The sequence below is a fragment of the Gobio gobio genome (assembly GCF_949357685.1).
Source record: "Gobio gobio genome assembly, chromosome: 5".
NCBI classification, from domain to species: Eukaryota; Metazoa; Chordata; class Actinopteri; order Cypriniformes; family Gobionidae; genus Gobio; species Gobio gobio.
Window position 1 is genome coordinate 40861096 of NC_137101.1, and position 23790 is coordinate 40884885.

At 43.5% G+C, this 23790-nt stretch overlaps 2 protein-coding genes across 2 annotated transcripts in view; both read right to left on the reverse strand.

The window, feature by feature from the left end:
• The window catches only part of LOC307126511 (uncharacterized protein), a 965522-nt gene that overhangs the window by 920293 nt on the left and 21439 nt on the right, over nt 1-23790 (reverse strand). The window lies entirely within an intron of this gene.
• LOC307126514 (uncharacterized protein) overlaps nt 13606-23790 on the reverse strand; it is a 32494-nt gene continuing 22309 nt past the window's right edge. The window contains exon 3 of the mRNA XM_079817075.1: nt 13606-15131. Coding sequence (XP_079673201.1) covers nt 14305-15131 — 827 coding nt within the window. The 3' untranslated portion in view covers nt 13606-14304. The remainder of the gene's footprint in view (nt 15132-23790) is intronic.

Consider the following 23790-nt stretch of genomic DNA (forward strand, 5'->3'; position numbering starts at 1 on the left):
TGTGTGTGTGTGTGTGTGTGTGTGTGTGTGTGTGTGTGTGTGTGTGTGTCACACATATACAGTGAGGAGAATAGGTATTTGAACACCCTGCTATTTTGCAAGTTCTCCCACTTAGAAATCATGGAGGGTCTGAAATTGTCATCGTAGGTGCATGTCCACTGTGAGAGACATAATCTAAAAAATAAAATCCAGAAATCACAATGTATGATTTTTTAACTATTTATTTGTATGATACAGCTGAAAATAAGTATTTGAACACCTGAGAAAATCAATGTTAATATTTGGTACAGTAGCCTTTGTTTGCAATTACAGAGGTCAAACGTTTCCTGTAGTTTTTCACCAGGTTTGCACACACTGCAGGAGGGATTTTGGCCCACTCCTCCACACAGATCTTCTCTAGATCAGTCAGGTTTCTGGCCTGTCGCTGAGAAACACAGAGTTTGAGCTCCCTCCATAGATTCTCTATTGGGTTTAGGTCTGGAGACTGGCTAGGCCACGCCAGAACCTTGATATGCTTCTTACAGAGCCACTCCTTGGTTATCCTGGCTGTGTGCTTCGGTCATTGTCATGTTGGAAGCCTCGACCCATCTTCAATGCTCTAACTGAGGGAAGGAGGGTATTCCCCAAAATCTCGCAATACATGGCCCCGGTCATCCTCTCCTTAATACAGTGCAGTTGCCCTGTCCCATGTGCAGAAAAACACCCCCAAAGCATGATGCTACCACCCCCATGCTTCACAGTAGGGATGGTGTTCTTGGGATGGTACTCATCATTCTTCTTCCTCCAAACACGTTTAGTGGAATTATGACCAAAAAGTTATATTTTGGTCTCATCTGACCACATGACTTTCTCCCATGACTCCTCTGGATCATCCAACTGGTCATTGGCAAACTTAAGACGGGCCTTGACATGTGCTGGTTTAAGCAGGGGAACCTTCCGTGCCATGCTTTTAAAAATATCAAATATTAGATCAAATGAGCGCCGAATTATCTTTGCACTGCTTCCCGTGATCGTCAAAGATCTGACAAATTTCCAAGTACATCTTGAAAAGCGGTGGTTTTGGAAAGTGCTGAGGCAAGTTTGTGTGCCATCTAGGGGTTTAGAAGAAAATAAAGGAATAAAGGAACCTTTTACCCGGTGGAGCCTTTAGCCCTGTTGTACCCTATACAGTTATATACATTCATAATCATTTTTCCTAAATAATATGTTCTGCCCATCAAAAAGGCACCCACCCCCGAAATTAAAATGTTCCAACTTTCCCATTCCTTTTCCAAACTATTTACTTTTGGTGTCCCACCCACAATTTGCAGCAAGAATAGATAGTGAAATATAAAAGTCTTGAAATAACATTCTACAGATTCCCGAAAGACGTTTAGTAATTTAGTAAAGTAAGGGAATATGTGGGAGCAGAAAGGTTCTTGAAGTGACAGAAAAATGCTTGCAGATAGTTACCCTGCTTATGTATATGTTTTAAACAGGTGTCAGAATGTGCAGTGTGCCAGGCAGCCAATCATATCATTAAACAGGAGGTGGAGTATACCCCAATAAAGGTATTAACACAATCAAAATCAACTGTCCGTTGTTTTGTCACTAAACATATCTAACAAGCTTTACATCACAGCACAGCCTGTGGAAAGGAATAAAGTTTTAACTGACTTAAAGCCCAACCATATGCATGCTCACAAATACAATATCAATAACGAAATGTGTTTGTTTTTTAACAAAAACATTTTGTACTGGTTTTTTTAGGTTGCACATCCATTTGAGCTCATAGGCATGGACCTAATTGGCAAACTAAAAACCACAAAAAGTGGGTTTCAATATATTGCTGTTATGGTTGATTACATGACGAAATGGCCACAAGCCTATCCTCTTCGGACAAAGACAGCAGCCGAGGTGGCTGAATGCATCATCAAATTCGTCCATCAGTTTGAGGCTCCGAAAAGGATCCTGACTGATCAAGGCCGAGAGTTTGTGAATGCGGTACTTTTGATAATACTTGAAAAATAAATTCTGAAATATGTTTTGATCTGTTATTCAACTAAAACAAATGAATTTCTAAAGAATATTTTTTTTTAATCATATGTGACCCTGGACCAAAATCTATACATCATCTGAAAGCTGAATAAATAAGCTTTCCATAGATGTGTGGATGTATGTGTGTTTGTTAAGATAGGACAATACTTGGCCAATATACAACCATTTGAAAATGTGGAATCTGAGGGTGCAAAAAAAAAAAAATATTGCGAAAATTGCCTTTAAAGTCCAAATGAAGTGTTTAGCCATGCATATCCACTCACAAAAAAGAATGTTTGCTATATTTACGGTAGGAAATTTACAAAATATCTTCAGAGAACATGATCTTTACTGAATATCTTAATGATTTTTGGCTGGCATAAAAGTAAAAAAAACGATCATAACACATAGAATGTATTGTTGGCCATTTCTACAAATATACCTGTGAGACTTATGACTGGTTCTCATATCAAGGGTCACATATTTCAATTTTGAAATAATGTTATAGTATGCTCTTTATATTAACAGATAAACAAGAATGTGTGTGCCATGCTTGACATTAAAAGGAGCCTTTGTTCACCGTACCATTCTCAAACTAATGGACTGGTAGAGAGGATGAATGGTGACAAAGGTAAGGCAAATTATTCAATTAACACATTCATAGTTGTCATATGTGCCAAAAATCTTTTTTTTTTTTTAGAGCTCTCAGTAAGCTGATAGCACAAAAATCCGAAAATTGGGACGAGTACTTGGAAGCGGTAATGTTTGGGTTGAGGACGAAAAAACAAGTTACCACCAAGTTCTCCCCATTCTTTCTGATGTTTGGGCGAGAGGCTCGGTACCCAACAGAGGTGCCAGAAAAATTCATGGTTAGTAAAGTAATGCCTGAAAATAATTTTAGGTCTATTGTTGAAAACATAGAATGAAATAACGTAAAAACATTTTCACAGGTAGACAGCAGTGTTGAGGTTGTTGTCCAAGAGGAAACTGTGTCTAAGGACATACAACGCCTCGATAAAATTAAAGAAATTGTTTATGGCAATGTCACCAAACAGCAGGAGAGCACTAGGAGGCGTATGAAGCATGGTGCTCCAAAACCTCTAACAAAATCCCTAACAAAATTAAAAATTCAGTGGCCTCATCAGCCTCCTCACCTGCACCATCATCATCAGCCTCCCCAGCTGCACCTGCATCAGCAGCCTCCCCAGCATCACCATCACCAGCCTCCCCAGCATCACCATCACCAGCCTCCCCAGCATCACCATCACCAGCCTCCTCAGCAGCACCATCACCAGCCTCCCCAGCAGCACCATCACCAGCCTCCCCAGCATCACCATCACCAGCCTCCCCAGCAGCACCATCACCAGCCTCCCCAGCATCACCATCACCAGCCTCCCCAGCTGCATCTGCATCACCAGCCTCCTCAGCAGCACCTGCATCAGCAGCCTCCCCAGCATCACCATCACCAGCCTCCCCAGCATCACCATCACCAGCCTCCCCAGCATCACCATCACCAGCCTCCCCAGCATCACCATCACCAGCCTCCCCAGCATCACCATCACCAGCCTCCCCAGCATCACCATCACCAGCCTCCCCAGCATCACCATCACCAGCCTCCTCAGCAGCACCATCACCAGCCTCCCCAGCAGCACCATCACCAGCCTCCTCAGCATCACCATCACCAGCCTCCTCAGCAGCACCATCACCAGCCTCCCCAGCAGCACCATCACCAGCCTCCTCAGCATCACCATCACCAGCCTCCCCAGCTGCATCTGCATCACCAGCCTCCCCAGCAGCACCATCACCAGCCTCCTCAGCATCACCATCACCAGCCTCCTCAGCAGCACCATCACCAGCCTCCCCAGCAGCACCATCACCAGCCTCCCCAGCATCACCATCACCAGCCTCCCCAGCAGCACCATCACCAGCCTCCCCAGCATCACCATCACCAGCCTCCTCAGCAGCACCTGCATCAGCCTCCCCAGCATCACCATCACCAGCCTCCCCAGCATCACCATCACCAGCCTCCCCAGCATCACCATCACCAGCCTCCCCAGCTGCATCTGCATCACCAGCCTCCCCAGCAGCACCATCACCAGCCTCCTCAGCATCACCATCACCAGCCTCCTCAGCAGCACCATCACCAGCCTCCCCAGCAGCACCATCACCAGCCTCCCCAGCATCACCATCACCAGCCTCCCCAGCAGCACCATCACCAGCCTCCCCAGCATCACCATCACCAGCCTCCTCAGCAGCACCTGCATCAGCAGCCTCCCCAGCATCACCATCACCAGCCTCCCCAGCATCACCATCACCAGCCTCCCCAGCATCACCATCACCAGCCTCCTCAGCAGCACCATCACCAGCCTCCCCAGCAGCACCATCACCAGCCTCCTCAGCATCACCATCACCAGCCTCCTCAGCAGCACCATCACCAGCCTCCCCAGCAGCACCATCACCAGCCTCCTCAGCATCACCATCACCAGCCTCCCCAGCTGCATCTGCATCACCAGCCTCCCCAGCAGCACCATCACCAGCCTCCTCAGCATCACCATCACCAGCCTCCCCAGCTGCATCTGCATCACCAGCCTCCTCAGCAGCACCTGCATCAGCAGCCTCCCCAGCATCACCATCACCAGCCTCCTCAGCAGCACCATCACCAGCCTCCTCAGCAGCACCTGAATCAGCAGCCTCCCCACCTGCATCTGCATCATCAGCCTCCCCAGCATCACCATCACCAGCCTCCTCAGCAGCACCATCACCAGCCTCCTCAGCAGCACCATCACCAGCCTCCCCAGCATCACCATCACCAGCCTCCCCAGCTGCATCTGCATCACCAGCCTCCTCAGCAGCACCATCACCAGCCTCCCCAGCATCACCATCACCAGCCTCCCCAGCTGCATCTGCATCACCAGCCTCCTCAGCAGCACCTGCATCAGCAGCCTCCCCAGCATCACCATCACCAGCCTCCCCAGCAGCACCATCACCAGTCAACCCAGCTGCACCTGCATCACCAGCCTCCCCAGCCGCACCTGCATCACCAGCCTCCCCAGCCGCACCTGCATCACCAGCCTCCTCAGCTGCACCTGCATCACCAGCGAAAACACACGCACACACTTTGGCTGAAAAATGTAAGTCGTTTTTTTTTTTTTTTGAGTAGTAATTTGTACATAATATATTGATGTTAATAATGTTACACCGTAGTGCTGTTTTTTTGCGTGTGATTTTTTAAAAATAGATGTGCATGAGGCATGGGCAGGGAAAAATGTCCACGTCCTTCTGTCCAAAGTTGGTCCATACAAACTTTTTTTTTGGGATATTGAGAGGATTGGTCCCAACAAGGAGTTTGAGAGTGAGGTAAGCCTTTACTACAACAATACAGATAATAGTATAAAAATGAAACTGCCTCTGTAACACATAATTTTTGTGACAATATTTTATAGGTGATCAATGCATATTTGACCGTACTTGTACGGAAATATAATCTGTGCAACGCTGGTGAAGCAGCGGTTATAGACACATTTGCAATAAGTGCAATATGGAAGAAACGATTTGGAAGAATCCGGGTATGTACTGGATTGTAATGACTTTACGATCTGTAAATGTTGCAAATATGCCTTTTTTGAGTAACTGAAATTTGGTATTTGTGACAACCTTCAGATTGATCCAATGGCACACAAAGTGATTGTTGGAATTGTGAATGAACACCATCACTGGATGCTGGTGGTGAGAAGAGTATTGCACAAATCTTGCTGCTTTAATCTCTGTATCTATAGTTATGTATAAACTCAGTGTTGGGGAGTAACTTAATTGAAAGTAATTTAATTACAAAATAAATGCAACTGTAGTCCGTTAGTTACTGAGAAAAAAAAGTGTAGTTAAATTACAGCTGCTTATGCAAATGTTAATGATTACTAAGGGGTTATACAGAATATTTTCTGAGAAATATGCAATAATAATATTAATTAATATATTGAATAATATTAATTTGTTTAATTTATTTCTTTCCCAAATTGCATTAAAATATGAGACACCAATGTTTCAGGAGTTTAGGACACATGCTTACTCAATAACTGGTTTATTTCTTATTTGGGTTTATGTACATGCTTTCTTTTTTAAGACTAACTGTTTATTCTAAAGCATTGTTAGATGCCAGTGTTTCCTGTAATATATCTGCATAGATTTGATTTCAAACGGTTCATATTACACTACTTCTTATGATTTAAAATCTATATTCAACCGCAGAACGATCTCAAAATAAAAAGAGGTGCTAAAGTGTGTGGAGCACCATTTTAAGGTTAACCGTGTTAAATTGTCTGAAAATGATTAACAGTTGAAAAAAAATTGTTAGAAATGTAGAAAAATAATACAAAAAATTATAATCAAATGTAATCTGTTACATTATTTTAACAAAGTAATTGAAATAATTACACAACTTATTAAATTTTAAAAGGGTAACTTGTAACCTATTACATTTCCAAAGTAACCGTCCCAACACTGGATACACTTTATTAGCCATTTAATGAGATCCACACAATACTCCACAATGTAGAATTTCACTAATATCAGTAATACAATTGATTTCTACCTAATGTTGTGTTTCCATGTCAATAAAAGGTAATGTACCCACACGAGAAACGATCCCTTTTCTTGGATCCCCTGGGGGAAACCCCAACTAAAATGAAGATTTGCCTGGAGTCTACAAGGTACAATTAACTTTAAAATGTAGTTGTACTTGTGTCTTTTTGGGTTGTTGATGATGTGCAACAAATTTCACAGATATACCATTTACTTACTTTAGAGCATTCATGAGGAAAAAAGGCTGCAATGTCTCAAGGTGGACATGCACCAGTCTCCCTCATCGATGCCAGCAGGATGGCACATCCTGTGGTGTCCTGGCCTTAAAAGTGAGTTAAAAGTGAAATCATACCATCAGTAACAATTAGAGTGAAGACCTACACCATATGCAATTAATTAAATGTGAGGTTTGATTTGTTTTGAATCAAGTAGAGAGAAAATTGTGCCATTCTGCTAATCAAAGTTCTCTTCAGTTTGCTGAGAAAATTTTACAGGCTGAGGCCATAAATCTCGCCACAGTGGACAAGTTGAGGCTGGACATAGCCACTTCCCTTCTAAGAGAATCTGGTTTGTTTCCTTTTGGTTCAACATTTCCACTCACTTCATGTTGATAGTTTTATGCATTTTATAGCATAAATATGCAACTAAAAGCTAGTCAATTATTACTGTGCAATAAAAAATGTATTAGTCTGAAAGTTGAACATATTAGTTGCATACTGTTTGTCTTAACAGATGATCTAAGCAGCCTGTGCTGTTATTGTGGGATGCAGGAGGAGGGCGAAGCACAATGGGTAAATTCTTCACTTTGCAAAATGTAAAAAATTAAAAGCATTGTTCCCCTGCACTCTAAAAAAGAGGTGTTATATAGTACTAAAAGTGTACAATCATAGGGGAACCACTTTAAGTGCTGTATAGCACCGAATTTTGGTGCTTCACCGGTTCTTTGTGATGACTTAGGTGCTATAGTACCGCTAGCGCAGAGGTGGGTATAGTATCCAAAAACTGTAGGCTACTCAAGTAAAAGTACTTATAGAAATATTTACTCCAAGTAAACGTGAAAGTAACAATCTTAATAGTTACTTGAGTAAGGGTAAAAAGTATCCAATGAATAAAACTACTCAATTAGTTAGTTACTAATTATATGTATATATATAACCACAAATTACCGTGGGACAGCGGGTGTTCATTTCATACTCTGTGAACAATGGTAGCTTATTTAATACATTAAGATATATGTCCAAAAACAGTTAAAGAAATGTAACGTACTTTGTAGTGGTGTTATCATGGCATAATCTTGTAAAATGTATAGCTGTATGATGGAATCGAATACCTGTGGAATCGTTCACAGACAGCTCACGGAGTTCGACTAATAATCTTCATCGCTGGCAAACAATAGGATGCATTTGCAGATGCTTTTAATTGACTGTAGGTTCACTGTCACCTCGTCCAACACTCTGAGCGAGAAGATTGAACTGAACTGAACTGAACAAATCATTCAAACTGATTCACGAACCAATTCAGACAGTTTTTTAGATTGTGGTTTCAAAGGGTTGCAATAGTAATTACAAACATGTTCTGTATCATCAGCATCCACTAATAAAGCCCTGATTAATATTGTACTCATTTACTATTAAAATGTATGATTACTTTCCATTGCAACTTGAGTTAGAAAATTCAGATTGTTGTCAGAACATTTTGTGTAAGAAATTCCAAAAATGTAATGAATAGTAAGAATACTACCAGTCAGTTAATTTAGAGATCACCTATATTGAAAGATACCCAATAATTCAAAACATAATTACCACTACACATCCCTGTTTTCTTAGGTTTGCTGTGATGGCTGTCACAGATGGTACCACCATGACTGTGTGCAGAGGCCTCCTTTGGATAAGGAGTACTTGTGTCTGGCTTGCACATAATCAAATGGTTTTGTTGTCTGCCCTGGCTCTCTGATCCTCCTCACTGGCCTGGCTGTCCATTCCTCACCCATTCCACCTCCTGGCCCTTTTTATTTATTTTTTGCTGAGGGCCACTCCTTACAGGGTGGACTTTTATGTTATTTCCTGTTTTGTTGTCATTTTCTAGTTGATTAGTTCCTGATTGTTCCAGGGGCCTATACCATGAAGCCGGTTTAGCTGGCTAGCCAGATATGTTTAAGCTTAGTTTGTGCCAATCCTGGGTTTAAGGTACCATTAAAGTGGTTTGGCTTTTAGCAGTGTTCATCTCCATAGTAACTTACGCTCCACAGCTAACCTGCTCCAGGGCAGGTTATGTTCTGGATAAGAGATCTCAAACTGAAATTGGACCAATCAGCTGTGAGCAAAGTGACACATATCTGATGCAATAAAGTCACTCCCCCTTTTTCTACTCCAAATTAAAGGTCACTACATAGCAAATGGCTATTAAAGACTTAAACCTCTGGCTTTTAACAATGCTTATTTATAATAATAATTTTGAATTATTTAAAAATAATCTAATTATTATACCCTTAATCAATTACACATGTATAATTTTAGTAAATCAATCATTAATATGCATTTTGTTAATATTAAAATAAATAGCCTATATAAAGGTCATACAAATAAGCTTTAAATTCAATAACTAAATCTATAAAAAAAATACATGTGAGCATAAATGTTCAATTCTCTCTATATATCAACTAAACTAACTTCATAACTTTTATTTGCATTGACGTATAAGATTTTTCTTAAAGTTGTCCTCGACAGCTCTTTTCTTCTGTGTAAATTTGTTTAAATTCTTAATATTTTTCAATCATGTATATTCTGCAGAAGAGTGAAGTGAATCACACTGCTTCTCTCGTGAGAAGTGAATCTCAGTTTTACTGATCCACAGCATGTGATTGGCTGTTCACTACTGATGTCACAGCTAAAATCCTAAACTCAGGATCAAAGCCTGAGTTGACAGAGAAAGTTGATGATCAGCATCATGGGACCATAGATTGGTTTGGTTTTGTCAACTCGAAACTAATCCTGTAACCCTGAGTTTGTTAAACTACCATCATGGTACAGGCCCCAGGTGTGTTTTGTTTGCCAATCACCCCTTGTGTATAAATACCTATTTTGCAACATGTTTTGTAGTGCTTTGTATAGGGGAGAGTGGGGCACAACCAAAACTTTTGGAGTTTTGTCAGTAAATCCACTTAGGGTTCTGTCTAATTATTTTCCCCATATTAATTGCACACATGTCTATACAATTATGTGGTTTTGTTTCATTAATACAGGGTTTACTTTTTTCTTGATTTACCCCGAAAGAATGGAAGTGATGTGTGACAACGTGCCCCATAGGTGTCAGACTGTCTTGCCGCGAAAAGCACCCCCTCCAAAAAGATTTCCTGGCAGACTGTCTTGGGGTGAATCTCGTGGATTTGGCATTTTCCTAGTGGGAGATATGAGGGGGTGCATTTCCTGGCAGACTGTCTTGCCGCGAAAAGCACCCCCTCCAAAAATGGTCTCTGTTGGTTCGAGCATCAAATCCTTTTGGGAGTTTAGTAATATGACTGAAGCCATTAAGTTGGGTGAATCTCGTGGATTTGGCATTTTCCTAGTGGGAGATATATCAACATGAACTAATATTTAATATGCTTTATCAACAGCACTGTATTTCTCTCACAATTTTTAACAATAGTCCACTGTATGAAGATGTTTTGTGTATAATGTCACAGTTTACTTTATTTTGCTATCATCACTTACATAGTGTCCTGCACCTACTAGTAAAAATGTATAAAAAATGTCTGAATAATTATTGGTTTGATTGTATGTATGTATGTATGTATGTATGCATGTGTGTGTGTGTGTGTGTGTGTGTATATATATACACATATATATACATATTTATATATACATATACATATATAAACACATGCATACATACATACATACATTCAAACCAATAATTATTCAGACATTTTTTGATGAAAAATAAAGTATTTTACGAGATAATTTTTTTATTTGAATTCAGAAACAAGCTTAGGTTACATAATATCTGGACTTTAATGAGAGTAAAATGTGATATATAACGAGAACGCTAATGATTGGTATTCGTTTTAAGGCGGTTATCTACAAATGCGCGTTCTCGCGACCTTATTTACCCCCCCTTATTTAATATTCTCGGAGGAGGGGTTTATGTAAATATTGAGCCTGTTGATGTCACCAACCCTGGAGGAATGTGTGTAGTCGCCTACTGGCCGTTTGCTGTAGTCCTTAGAAACTGATTTCTTTAAAAGCAAATATCTCCCTTTGCTTTAAACTTTGCAGATGTTGTTTATGCTCAAGCAGCAACATTACACGCTAGCTAAAGTTAGAATAGTGAAATCGTGGTTTACCACCCCTTTAAACAAGGCTAGGGAAACCTTTATTATGCCAGAGAAATATGCAACAATCAATAGGTAGCATGTCGCAATGTGTTTCATTAATAGTGCAAAATAAATTGTGACAGTGTGTGTGTATTGTTTTTGATTTATTTTCCTTGACTTTGTAAATGAGTCATAGCTATATGAATGAATTTAGGCATTGTTGCCTAAAAGCCACATTTGTTTGCAATTGCCTTCTGTCCACATTGTGGTCCGGTGATTAAACCAAATGTTCTCATTACATACAATAATCTTGGGTTTGTAACAATGATAATGTGGACTGAACTGTGTTTAACTGTAATGAAAGCATGATATCAGGTTTTGAAAGAAAGACCAGCTGTGTTACCAGTGTGATCCGCTTACTCACGTAACCTCGGTTCTCTGAGAGGAGGGAACGAGACATTGCGCATGCTGCTGTGTTATAACTCCCAGAGTCTTGTATATGTTAGTTCTGTCAAAGATTCTAAATCAGTGGTCGCCAACCTGTCGATCGCAATCCTGCCAACAGTGCGTCCCGGTAGCTCCCGATAAATAACCAAAAAATAAGTAACAACACATTATCAAGGCTCGAAATTCCTCCATATGCTCCCAAAATGTATTCTCTGCAACCTCAAAATTCACACCGCACAAATAGACCGACCATAAATCGGAAACGGACGGTTTTGTGCTCCAAACACACAATTAGCAACCGGACAGTTTTTAGTTTAATTTTGGCTGATCTCTATTCCGGACTTGCACACAAACTGCATTGCAATCATTTCCAAAATGTCATTTGTGTGAAAATATTATGAAGTCTGTTAATGGACACAGGCCAGAGATGGGACACACTGAAGACGGACGCAAAAAGGAGAGTGCAGACGCACAGCAGAGAAAATACCAGACACAATGGGCCTGTTTACACATGGTCAATTTCGTTTTCTTTGATCAGATAGCTTGATCCAATCGTAAAAAGACCATGTGTAAATGCCCGCAGACACATTCGAGACAGATTTAAATCCGATCACTCAAAAGAGGAGGTGGTCTGGGACGCATTTCAGGCGAAACTGGCCAAGTGTAAATGCATCTGGTTGTTGAAACCACATATGTAAATTTGACTCCTGCCAACAATGTTAATAAATAAATGTGTGAGAGCATGGCTATACGTCATGTTATAGTTATGACAGCGCTACTGCAGCACGCATCGCCGCAAACGGGCAGCTGAATATCTCTCCATTTCTCCCAGCAAGAAATCTGTTCGTGATGCTTGAAATATGGGAAGAAAAATATAAATATTGATTTGGGGAGGGGAGTTACATGAATATATCTCTGAACGAAACTGACTGTTCAGAATAGTTTTGATGGCATTTTTACAGCAGTACCCAAAGAAACGCTTCTTTTCCATGTGCACCACCTACTGTCAGAGAGTGAATTTGCATTTTTATTCAGTCCATCGGTGTTTGTTTTCGTGCAGGTGTGTCTTATGTAACAATTTCACAAAGCTAAAGTCAGACCATTCTGTATTTGCTCTAAGTCTTGAAATTATGCAATCTAATTTAAGTCAAAAACAGCTGCTCACTCTACATGTGTTTATCTTTGTTTGGATCGTGATTTAAATGCAGTGGTTGCCTCACATTTCAAATGGCACATTTTTAAGGCCAGTTTGACCCGTTATAGAGCAAATAAACAACAAATAAATTTGCTTAAAGAAAAAAACGTCAGCTGGTATTGGAAATAGCCAATTTGCTTGTAAAAAAAAAAAAAAACTCTGAATCGGCCATGAAAAATCTATAGGTAGATCTTGCCTTTCATCAAGGCTGAGGTCAGGGATCTTTAGCTTGAAAAGGTTGGTGACCACTGTTCTAAATCAATGATGTGTGCGCCAAGCTATATAGTGGGGTGCTCCGCCCCTAGCTCATCGGTCATTGGCCGTTTTATTTTACTGGCACTGGTATTTGTGGAAGACCCATAAAGTTGCAATGTCTCGTTCCCTCCTCTCAGGGAACCAAGGTTACATGAGTAAATGGAGACGTTAACGGATGTAATGGCCCAAGCAAAGTTGATGAACAGTAATATGTGTATATTTCAAAAGCTTTAAGTCAAATGCAAATATAATTGAAGCATTATATAATGTAAATTTAATACCTAACCTACAATGACCCAAAAAGCACACAAGTAAATCAACTTAACAATGGCTGCAAAAGAAGAAAATGTGTTATTCCTTAGGCCTGCTATTTTTATACTGTTTATATGCCCCACCTAAATATTGAAAAACTGAAAGATTTGTAGGTAGGGATGGTCCAAAACTGGTCAAGAGTCTTATAAGCAGCTACCTAAACATTTGGTGGAGCTTTATCTGCTAAATGATGATATGATCTTCAAGCTACTAAATTAAAGGGTTCACTTCCTTTCTCCACCCTGCACTGTGAATGATTACTTTATATATTCAATAGAAAAATAGTCTGATTACACTAAACATTTTTATGATTGAGAGTTACATTAAGATCACAAATGATTTAGTAATCAATGCATAAATCCAGATATTCTCAAAGGTTTCACAAAATTATTCTTGCCACTGTAGATAACTAAACTGTGTTTAGCTATTATGCAACCCGCAGCTGGAACCAGCTTCCAGATGTCATAAAGAGGAGCACAGATCAAAAAGTCCAGATTTCATTCAGTTTGTCCTTTTATTAATACAAACATAAGATGGTTGTTTATTTATATAATATAATGATTCTGATGTATTAACTCTTCCCCGGTATTGACAGAAATGTTGTGTTTTCACTGTTATACACTGTTAAAGAGTACTGAATCTCCAGATCAAAACACAGGTGAAGAAGAAGCAGAAACAAGTGATATTATATGTAACCAGATGCATATGTAAAACAACGCAATCATCAACATTAAACAGGATATAAATCAAAACTTCCTAATGTTACTGCGTGAAATGTCAACCCAGGATGAGCTGTGCTATAGGACTGTGCAAGCAGTAGGGGTGCTGATGGACTCAATCTACTCCATCTATATTTTGAACCTCTTTCTGAATACGATCTGGACGTACTCTTTGACAAAAACGCGATTTTCTCAGCTTTTTGCTCGAAATGATACTTTTCTCATGAAAATTACCCACATTCAAGTGTTGATAGAAAAAAAAGAATGCATTAAGCTAGAATAAAACGTTTTTTGTTTGCTTAAAAGCGGAGGGTCTGTTCTTTCTTTTGATATTGCATACAGATATTCATACGACAAAATATTCTGGGGGCCATCAAAGTTGTGTGAAAATGACCAGAAATGATGGTGGTGGCTGGCAAAATCAATTCCCTCTTCCAAAGTGAATCTGCAGGTGTTTTTTTAATCTCTTGTCACACAGAGGAATGCCTCAATTTCTTTCCGGAATGAATTTGCAAATGATGTTTTAGGTCTGTGTGATATTTGTAACTCTTTCCACACTGATGACATGTGAAAGGCTTCTCTCCAGTGTGAGATCTTATGTGCGTCTTTAGGTTTCCTTTCATTGCGAAACTCTTTCCACACTGAGGGCAGGTGAAAGGCCTCTCTCCATTGTGAATTCTCATGTGAACCTCAAGGTTTGCTTTGTTTGAGCAGGTCTGTCCACACTGAAGACACATAAAATCATTCGGTCTTGAGTGAACCCTTATGTGGCTATTAAGGTTTATTTTACGTCTGAAACTCTTTCCACACTGATCACATGAGAACGGCTTCTCTCCAGTGTGAATTCGAATGTGGGCATTAATTGTTGCTCTATGTGAAAAACATTTTCCACAGTGAGAGCAAGTGTATGGCTTCTCTCCAGTGTGAACTCTCATGTGGCTTGTAAGGCTGGTTTTTCGAGTGAAACTTTTCCCACACTGCTGGCAGGTGAAGGGGTTTTCTCCAGTGTGAATTCTCATGTGGACTTTAAGGTTTCCTTTTTCAGTGAAACTTTTTCCACATTGTTGGCAGGTAAAAGGCTTCTCTCCAGTGTGAACTCTCATGTGGGCATTAAGGTTGGCAGGATGACTGAAACTCTTTCCACACTGAAAGCAGGTGAAATTTCTAGATCCTGTTTTTCGTGTGGCAGTCTTTTTAGCCTGTGAGCAACTAAAAGACTTTTCTTCAGTTATTAAATCATGATGCTTCTCTTCCATTTGATTCAGTTCTTGACCCTCCTCTTTCAGCATCATCAGGTCTAAGGTAAAAAAAAAGACAAAGTGAAAGACATTATGCAACAGTTTGACCAGTGGTTAGGGTTGCCAACCTTTCCATATAATACAGAATCGTCCAATGTTTAGGACATCAAATTAGCATTCCGTATTAAACCCATATGGAACACATTTTGTCCTGTATAGGCAGTAGTGTAGTAGGGTATAAACTGGCATACCACCTAGTTTTAAAAGCAACTGTCCGTTTTTTGGTTTCAGCATAAGAGTTTGGGCAAATGCTGACGTGATTATTGTTAATGAGCCCAACAGACAGCCATGCAGAAAAAACATGCAATTGACATATCGGTAAGCCCCTCCCCTCGAACGCAGATGAGCCAATAGCAGTTGAGTATCAGTTGCGCCGGGACCGGAACTCGGACATCTTTAGGTGTCAGCGCCATAGAGAAACATTGGAAAATCCGAAGCTCTCATCGGTTTGATGGTGTTTATGTTACAAAAATGCTAAAATGTCCTGCCTGAGGTACTGTAACACTGATTCCAGGTATCCTGAGAGGATTTTCTGTTTGTCATACTCTCGTTAAGTTACGATTAAAGTCCCTGCTAACATACAAACCGAAATAACTAACTGTTCTCACGTCATTTAACACTGTAGGTCAAAAACACGAAGGTCTACATTTCAGTGCCTCTCCATATTAAACTGGTTATATGTAAATTAATTTAATTTTAGATATGCTTAAGGTCTACATTATCTGTCCTACTAAGGAGGACTCCTATTTTGATGGGTATTATAGTCTACGGGTATAAGGGTATAAGGGAGAGCTCGCACGCAGTTTATCGGAGTTGTTTTGCAGATACAAAGTTTACCAGTTATTAACTGCACCCTCGAAAAGGCATACGGTCTGTGTGTATGTTTGTTTACTGTTAGTTGTATGAGTGTTTTTGTGTAATTTGCTGTGTATGTTAATGGTAACGCAACGGAGAGAAATAGTTTGTGAATGAGACGTTAATGCGCACTTCTTATGCTATGTTTGTTCAGCTCTTACGATGATTTTTTGGAGTGAATAACGATGCAATAAACTTGATAAACCATCAGTTAAGTTTGGCCATCATTCGGACGGGATATACGCTACAATCTGTGTCCAAAAACATCTTGGGATAAGGTTTTCACACTGACAGCTGTACATTGTAAGATATAGCAACTCCGTTTGTTTGTCCGAGTTAGCAACAGTAACTAAGGGGGGCGGGGCTTACCGATAGGTCAATTGACCTGAGGAAAGACACTGTCGCGACATGACCAGACCAATAGGCAAGAAGACACTGCTCACGGTCAATATAAAAAATTTATTTAGTCCAAAACTTTTCCTTTGCTTACATTTTACAAATAAAAACAACTAAACGAAAAATCGTTAAGTCATTATTTTTGTTAATAAACCACAGATTTCATTCTCGCCTGAAAAAGTCTTAAAACTAAATTGTGACACAATAACAGTAGTATTTTTTATGCAGGTTCCCTTTCGAAAGGGAACTCTCGCTGCGTCAGCTGACGCTACGGGGGAACGCCTCCAGCGTGACAGGTGTCTGAAGCTACTATCGAATCACGTCAATCCTATTGACCGGCGACAGCCCATGACGTCATCAATATGCGACCCTGAAGTATATAAGGGCGCCGTGCCAACACATACACATCTTTTTCGTCTTCAGGGACTGTCTGTCGAAGCGTAATTCTGCGGATACTGGTAATAAAGATACATACTTTAACTTGAGATGAAACGCACAGAGAAGAGGCAGAGCTTCAGAAAGTGTGCCGACCCGTGTCAGAGGTTTCTGACACCGGAAGACACACACACTCTGTGCGTTTTCTGCCTGGGAGAAGAGCATGCACAAGCAGTTCTTGAGGGAACTGTGAGAGTTTTCCGCTGAGAACTCTCCGTTCTCGTTTGGCCCTCTTCTCGAGGGAAGGGGGCGCTTCATCTGGCGCCACCGATGTGAGTCCCGCTCGCGCTGAGGCGGAGCGGCGACGCACATCGTGGGGCTCCCAGATGGAGCTCGCCCGATCGTCTGGAGAGAGGCGTTGTTCTTTCAGACGATCTAGCGGCTGACGAGGGTGAGCTGCAGGGTGACGTGGAGAATGGGAGTTCCCCACATAGCTCTGCAGCGAGCGCTCTTCTGGACGGGCAGGAGATGGCTGAGGAGGGTGGTAACAGTGACCAGGATCAGCCTGGACCCTCTCAGCCACCCTGTCCCGCGTACGCTGAGCTGCTGGATGCTGTGGAGCGCGCCGCAGGCAGGCTGAGGCTGCCTTGGCGGCGCGCTAGGGGAGAGGTCGTGCGCGGCAGGTTCTACGATTGATTTCTCCCCAGTCACAGGCCAGCACCACAGACGAGCCTTCCATTCTTCCCGGACCTTCATGATGAGGTCTGGGCGGCATGGAAGAACCCATACTCCGCCCGCATCCACCGACAGCAGCGAGCCAGTTTCGCTGATGTTGAGGGGATGGGTGAGCACGGGTATGTGTCGATGCCCCCCATGGACGAGACGTTCTCGAACTATCTCGTCTCAGGGCGTACATCGACACAGAGCTCTGACTCTGCCATCCAGACCGCTGAAGGCGACTTCGCAGTTGAATGGCAGAGCGTACGCGGCAGCAGGTCAGGCTGGTGCGACCCTGCACACGATGGCTGTGTTGCAGGCATACCAGGCGGACCTGCTGAGAGACCTCAACCAGGGGGCGGGGCTGTCCCCTGAGGCGCTGGCTGAGTTGTGCCGCACCACAGACCTGGCTCTCCGGGCCACTAAACAAACTGCTGCCGCGATCGATGGCGGCGATGGTGGCCACGGAGAGGCATCTGTGGCTGAGCTTGGCGGACATCGGGGAGAAAGATAAAAGCTTTCTCCTCGATTCACCAGTTTCGCGCACTGAACTTTTCGGCACCTACGTGGAGGCGGTGGTTGGTAAGTTCAGGGAGGCGAAGGCGCACTCAGCCGCGTTCAAGACCTGTATACTGCTGAGGTCTGCATCCACACCCAGGCAGGCGGGACCTGGTCCATCGCAGCTTGAGGGCCGTAGAATGGACCAGAGAGTGAGCGTCTCCTCTCGTGCCCCTCCTCCGGTGAGGAGTAGGACACAGAGGAGACGCCAGTCCCGCAGGAAAAGGGATCTAAGGGAGGTGATCCAGGACAAACGCGCCCGGCGTTGGTGATGGGTCACCTCCTTTGAGGGGATTTCAATCCTACCCTCTCCCTTTTCCTTTTTAATGCCTTTTTAATGCACTTTTTAACATCATTTTATGTCTTTTAATTCCCAGGCGCTTCTTACATCAGGCCTGAGGCGGGCCTATGATGATTAGAACTTGGTTCTGACGGCCCGCTTTAGCTTGGTTAGTGAGAGCGCCGCTTTCAGGCATGCAAGGGCGGTAGAATAGCTGATAGCTGCTTGGTGAGTCTTCGCTCTACGTGCCGCAGGTGAGAGTGGTTATTTTTGTGTGAAACACTAAACAATTTATTTCTTACAGACCTCCATTCCCTGTTGGAGTATGGGGTTTTTGAGACGGAGCTAACTGAAGTTTTCCCCTGTAGGTGGCTTATGACAGCACCAGGTGCTGGGTTAGAGTGTGTTGGCTTTCCCTTGGCGATCAAGATATCGCGAGGCAGGCCACCGCTCATGGTATATGTAATTAGGGCCTCCTCCTATGGTGAGAGTGGTGTTTAGGCCGCCGCTCTTTTCTTTGAAATGTTTGCGGAGTACTAAGCGGTAGGACGCCCTTCTGGGAGAATGGAGTGTTTGTTCTACCGCTTGGGTTTTTTTACTATGTGTCTTCGGTTTCCCTAAGCCACCGCAGGTTAGAGTAGTTTGTCTCTTTCAGAGTGTGTTCACTAGAGACTGACGCTGGAGCTTCAGTTGGGCATGTGGCCTAGGCTATGTGGATGAGGGAGGTGCGTTGCTGAGGCACTGTCACCTCTGGCTGTTCACTACGTGATTCCAAGCCCTTTGTACCATCCCTGTGTATGTCAGCCTCCTCTCACTTGAGAGTCGTTTGGTCAGAGCAGCCAGTTTGTACCAATGTCTGGCAGATATGTTGGCTATTGTGAGACTCGTTTACAGCTTGTAGGCTTTACAAGCCTCCCTGAGGACGGGTCCCCATAGCAGTGCAATGGGTAGTCATTAGTCAGCCAGTGGTCTAACTGTCAAGGGTTTCATAGCAGTCAGTTGTAAACTTGCTACCAGGTGGTAGGCCTCACCAGGCCTCCTTGGAGGCGAGTTCCAGAGTGGGATACTCGGGGAGCTAGCATGGCTTGCTATCAGGTAGTAGGCCTCATCAGGCCTCCTTGAGGGCGAGGGCCGATGTGTGACATCGGTATGGCTAGCCTGACTGGCTATCAGATGGTAGGCCTCATCAGGCCTCCGTGAAGACGAGCCTCCGGGGTCTTCTTTGTTACTCTCACATTTTGCATGTTTGTTTTCAGTTAGCAGGCCTCTCTAGGCCTCGCTGGAGGAGTACTCTGAGTCTCAGTCACTTGACTGTTAGCATGGTAAAGTAAGTGCTAGCAGGTGGTAGACCTCACTAGGCCTCCCTAGTAGGCTTGCTATCAGATAGAAGGCCTCATCAGGCTTCTTTTTGAAGGTGAGCTCCCGGGGTAGGATACTCGGGCAGCTAGCATGACTTGCTATTGGGGTAGGCCTCACCAGGCCTCCTGGAGGGCAAGTATCGATGCAGGGCATCGGAACAACTAACCCGGCTGGCTATCAGGTTATAGGCCACAGTAAGCCTCCCAGAGGGTCGGCTGTCAGGTGGAAGGCCTCAGCCAGGCCTCCCTGGAGGTGAGTACCGATGTGTGGCATCGGGTGTATTTTAGCTTGGCAGGCTATCAGGTGGTAGGCCTCATCAGGCCTCCCTGAAGGCAGGTACCGATGTTTGGCATCGAGGTAGAAGCTAGTCTGGCCGGCTATCAGGTTATAGGCCATTGCGCTTCCCTGAGGGTCGGCTGTCAAGTGGAAGGCCTCACCAGGCCTCCTGGATAAGGTGTTATCAGTTGGAAGGCCTCACCAGGCCTCACTGGTGGTAAGTACCGATGTTCGTCACATCGGGACAGCTAGCCTGCCGGCTATCAGGTTGTAGGCCTTATCAGGCCTCCCTGAAGGCCTGTTGTTAGTTGGAAGGCCTTAACTAGGCCTCTCCAAAGGCGAGCACCGACGTACGGCGTCCGGGTATGCGGCCTAGCAGGTTATCAGGTTGAAGGCCTTAATAGGCCTCCCTGAGGGTGAGCTCCCAGGTTGTGGTCACTTGAACAGTTAGCACAAATTGCTATCTGACAGTAGGCCCGCACTGGGCGTCCCTAGAGGTGACCTCAGCTGCTCGGGATTAGAATGCTTCGCTGACAGGTAGTAGGCCTCACCAGGCCTCCCTAAGGACATGTTCCTGGGCTCCAGTCACTTGAGAAATAGTTAGCACGAGTCGCTAGCAGGTAGCAGGCCGCACTGGGCCTCCCTGCAGGCCCGCTATCAGGTAGTAGGCCTCACTAGGCCTCCCTCGAGGGCGAGTTCCTGAGTTAGGATACTTGGGTAGCCAGCATAGCTCGCTACCAGGTAGTAGGCCGTTCCGGGCCTCCCTGAGGGTGAATTCCCGAGTCAGGATGCTCGGCTAGCTGATGTAGCTTGACTGTCAGGTAGTAGGCCTTCATTAGGCCTCCCTGAGAAAACGAGTTTCCATTTTTCAACTGCTCTAACAGTCGGCTTCAACTGCTATCAGGTAGTAGGTCCCTCGGGGCCTCCTTGAATGCGAAGTTCCCAAGTCTAGGCACTTCTCAGTTACCAGTTCTCTATGAGTAGAACCTATGGTAGCTTAGCCTACAGCTGGGGGTTACCCGCCAGGCAGGTTCAGCTGCTCCCCTCACTGAGGGTCGTCTATGAGCACACAGCAGCCTGGTCAGACGGTCGCAGGCCTCTCGTGAGGCCTCCCTGTTGGATCAGTCCGTAGGCCCTTCCGGCCTCCCTACTGCTGTGAAACACAAGCACTTGGTAGATCCTTGATTTGAGCAGGCAGACTCCCCTCGCTAGCAAGGGTTGTAAAGCGCTATGTTGAGTGTTGCTCTCCGGGCTTAGTAGGACTGCCACTTTTCAGTCCCTTAGTTTGGATGCCTTCTGGGCACCATCCAGAGGCTCTGTTTCTGAACAGACAGGGTTGGCTAAAGCGAAGTGTCCATAACACTTAGGGCACCAGGTTAGGCCTCCCTGGTGGCACTCGGGATAACTTGTTTCCTTCGGGTCCCCCAGCCACATTCCCTTAAAGGGACCCCTTCTGTTGAAGTAGTTGGTCCCGGGCCTTTGAGCAGTCTGGATAAGACCTCATGCAGTTGCATTAAGGTCACGTTTTAGGCGTATAGCTTGGGCTATGACCGAAGGGGATGCTGTCACTGACAGCCCAGTGTGACCTGAGGGGGAGTTGCTCAGGTTTTTCAGTTGAATTTACTTGTGTTGACAGTTGTCACTGCCAATAGGCAGACACTCCCCTCAGCATGGCGGCGTTGGTATATCGTTCCCCGTAGCGTCAGCTGACGCAGCGAGAGTTCCCTTTCGAAAGGGAACGTCTCAGGTTACGTATGTAACCTCTGTTCCCTGAGAACAAGGAACGAAACGCTGTGTCTCGTTGCCATGCTTCAGGGCCTATCTGCCATACAGTCCCTTCAGACGAGAAGATGTGTATGTGTTGGCACGGCGCCCTGATATACTTCCGGGTCGCATATTGATGACGTCATGGGCTGTCGCCGGTCAATAGGATTGACGTGATTCGATAGTAGCTTCAGACACCTGTCACGCTGGAGGCGTTCCCCCGTAGCGTCAGCTGACACAGCGTTTCGTTCCCTGTTCTCAGGGAACAGAGGTTACATACGTAACCTGAGACGGTTTCTCATCACGTCACTTTACCACGTGACAGCAGCAAGCAGGCTCGTGATTGGTTAACGTGGCCCGAATAGATGCCAAACTTCAGATTTTTCAACTCGGGCGTCAGACGCAAATTTGCTTCAAACGCGCAAATGTACAAAAAGCACCAAATAAAATCACTTGCGCGTATCACGCTCTATTCGCGTTTGGTGTGAACGCAGCATTAGACGCACCCCTTGTCTGAAAGACGTGCACCAGAATCGAGTTCTCTTCGCGCTTGAATGTCAAAATGCCCATTTCTCAAGTATTCTCATAAAGAGCGATCTTAAATTAGTTAAATAACATCTTAAATTAACTTAAGTGTTGTGGAGAAAATGACATGCCCGTGACAACGCGTCAGATCCGCTTCATGTTCGGCAGCGGCAGATCTTAAAGGAACAACAGCGACTAATGATGTCTGTCATTAATGTTAATAACAGAACCAAGGTAAGAGAGAAAATTATCCTTTAATAAGGAGTTATTCCATTCATGCAGCACAGACAATTTGATAACTTAAATTTTAATTTCAACTATTAAGTTTCTGTATATTTACACGTCTGTGTGTTGGACAGGTAGGAAGGCCACAGGTAAATTTGACATATATTAATGGGCTTATGTGAAAATTGTTTTAAGTTCACTTGACATTGATATAGCTTTTAATTATACTGTAATGTTAATTGTCTATATCATTATTGTTTTAAAAAAATTCAGAGACATCAGTAGCGATTTCAGCCTTCATAAAAAGATACCATTAAAATAAATATTTTGTGGAAAGTTGTTTCTACATTAATTTGAGTAAAAATGATTACGATATAGGTGTGTGTGTGTGTGTGTGTGCGCGCGCACACACACACACACACACACACACACATATAAGTAGGTTGTTATTTTGTCATGCCATTTACGTGTTTATTAAGACCCATCTTACTAATGGTAATGAAAGAATGGGCTATCTCAGCTGAACTATCAGGTCAGGCTACTTGATATAAGACATTGATATAACTAGATTTCTATTCAAATTATTAAATTAAATTATCATTGTATTGTTGTTCAGATATAATGGACTTGACAGTAAATGCATAAATGCCAACTCAATGGACCTAATACTAGGCACTATTTAATTTAGGTGAAAGTTATGTCCAATGCTGAATGTCAGAAAGCTTTGTATGGTGCTTGCCCGAAATGTTAATAAGTCCAGTTGGGCGCCAGACAGTTTACATAAACTGACCAAAAAAAGGTTTAATTTTCCCTTGATATAAAGCAGCACAATAAACGTCATAACACGATTTTTGGATCATTTAAAGCTACACTATGTAACTTTTCCGTCCACTAGAGGTCGCCTGTTCAAAACAAGGGCGTAGTTTGATGACGCCACGTTTGAGCGCAGAATCTCGGGACATGTGGTCTTCACCTCACAGCCGGTGGGAAACAGTCAGGATAGGACTCGGGCAGAAATCACGTTCATGGATGCGATTATTAACATTACTGTAGTCTGAAGCAGAGCAGGAGCGAGTGTTGTGGAGCTGAGCAAGGCCGCAGGAGCGATTGAAGAGCGGGACTGTTATTATGGCATAGTCGCCGGCGGGACTTTTATTATGACACGGTTGCCGGCGGCACTTCCTCTTCTCCAGTGCTGAGTCTGAGGTAACCCAACTCTGTTTATCGTATTAGATATATCTGAGTGTGTTGAAAAGGAAGTTATGACGTTCGCTCGGCGGCTGCTATGACGCTTGTTCACACTGCAGTGAGAGTAAAGTGTTTCACTG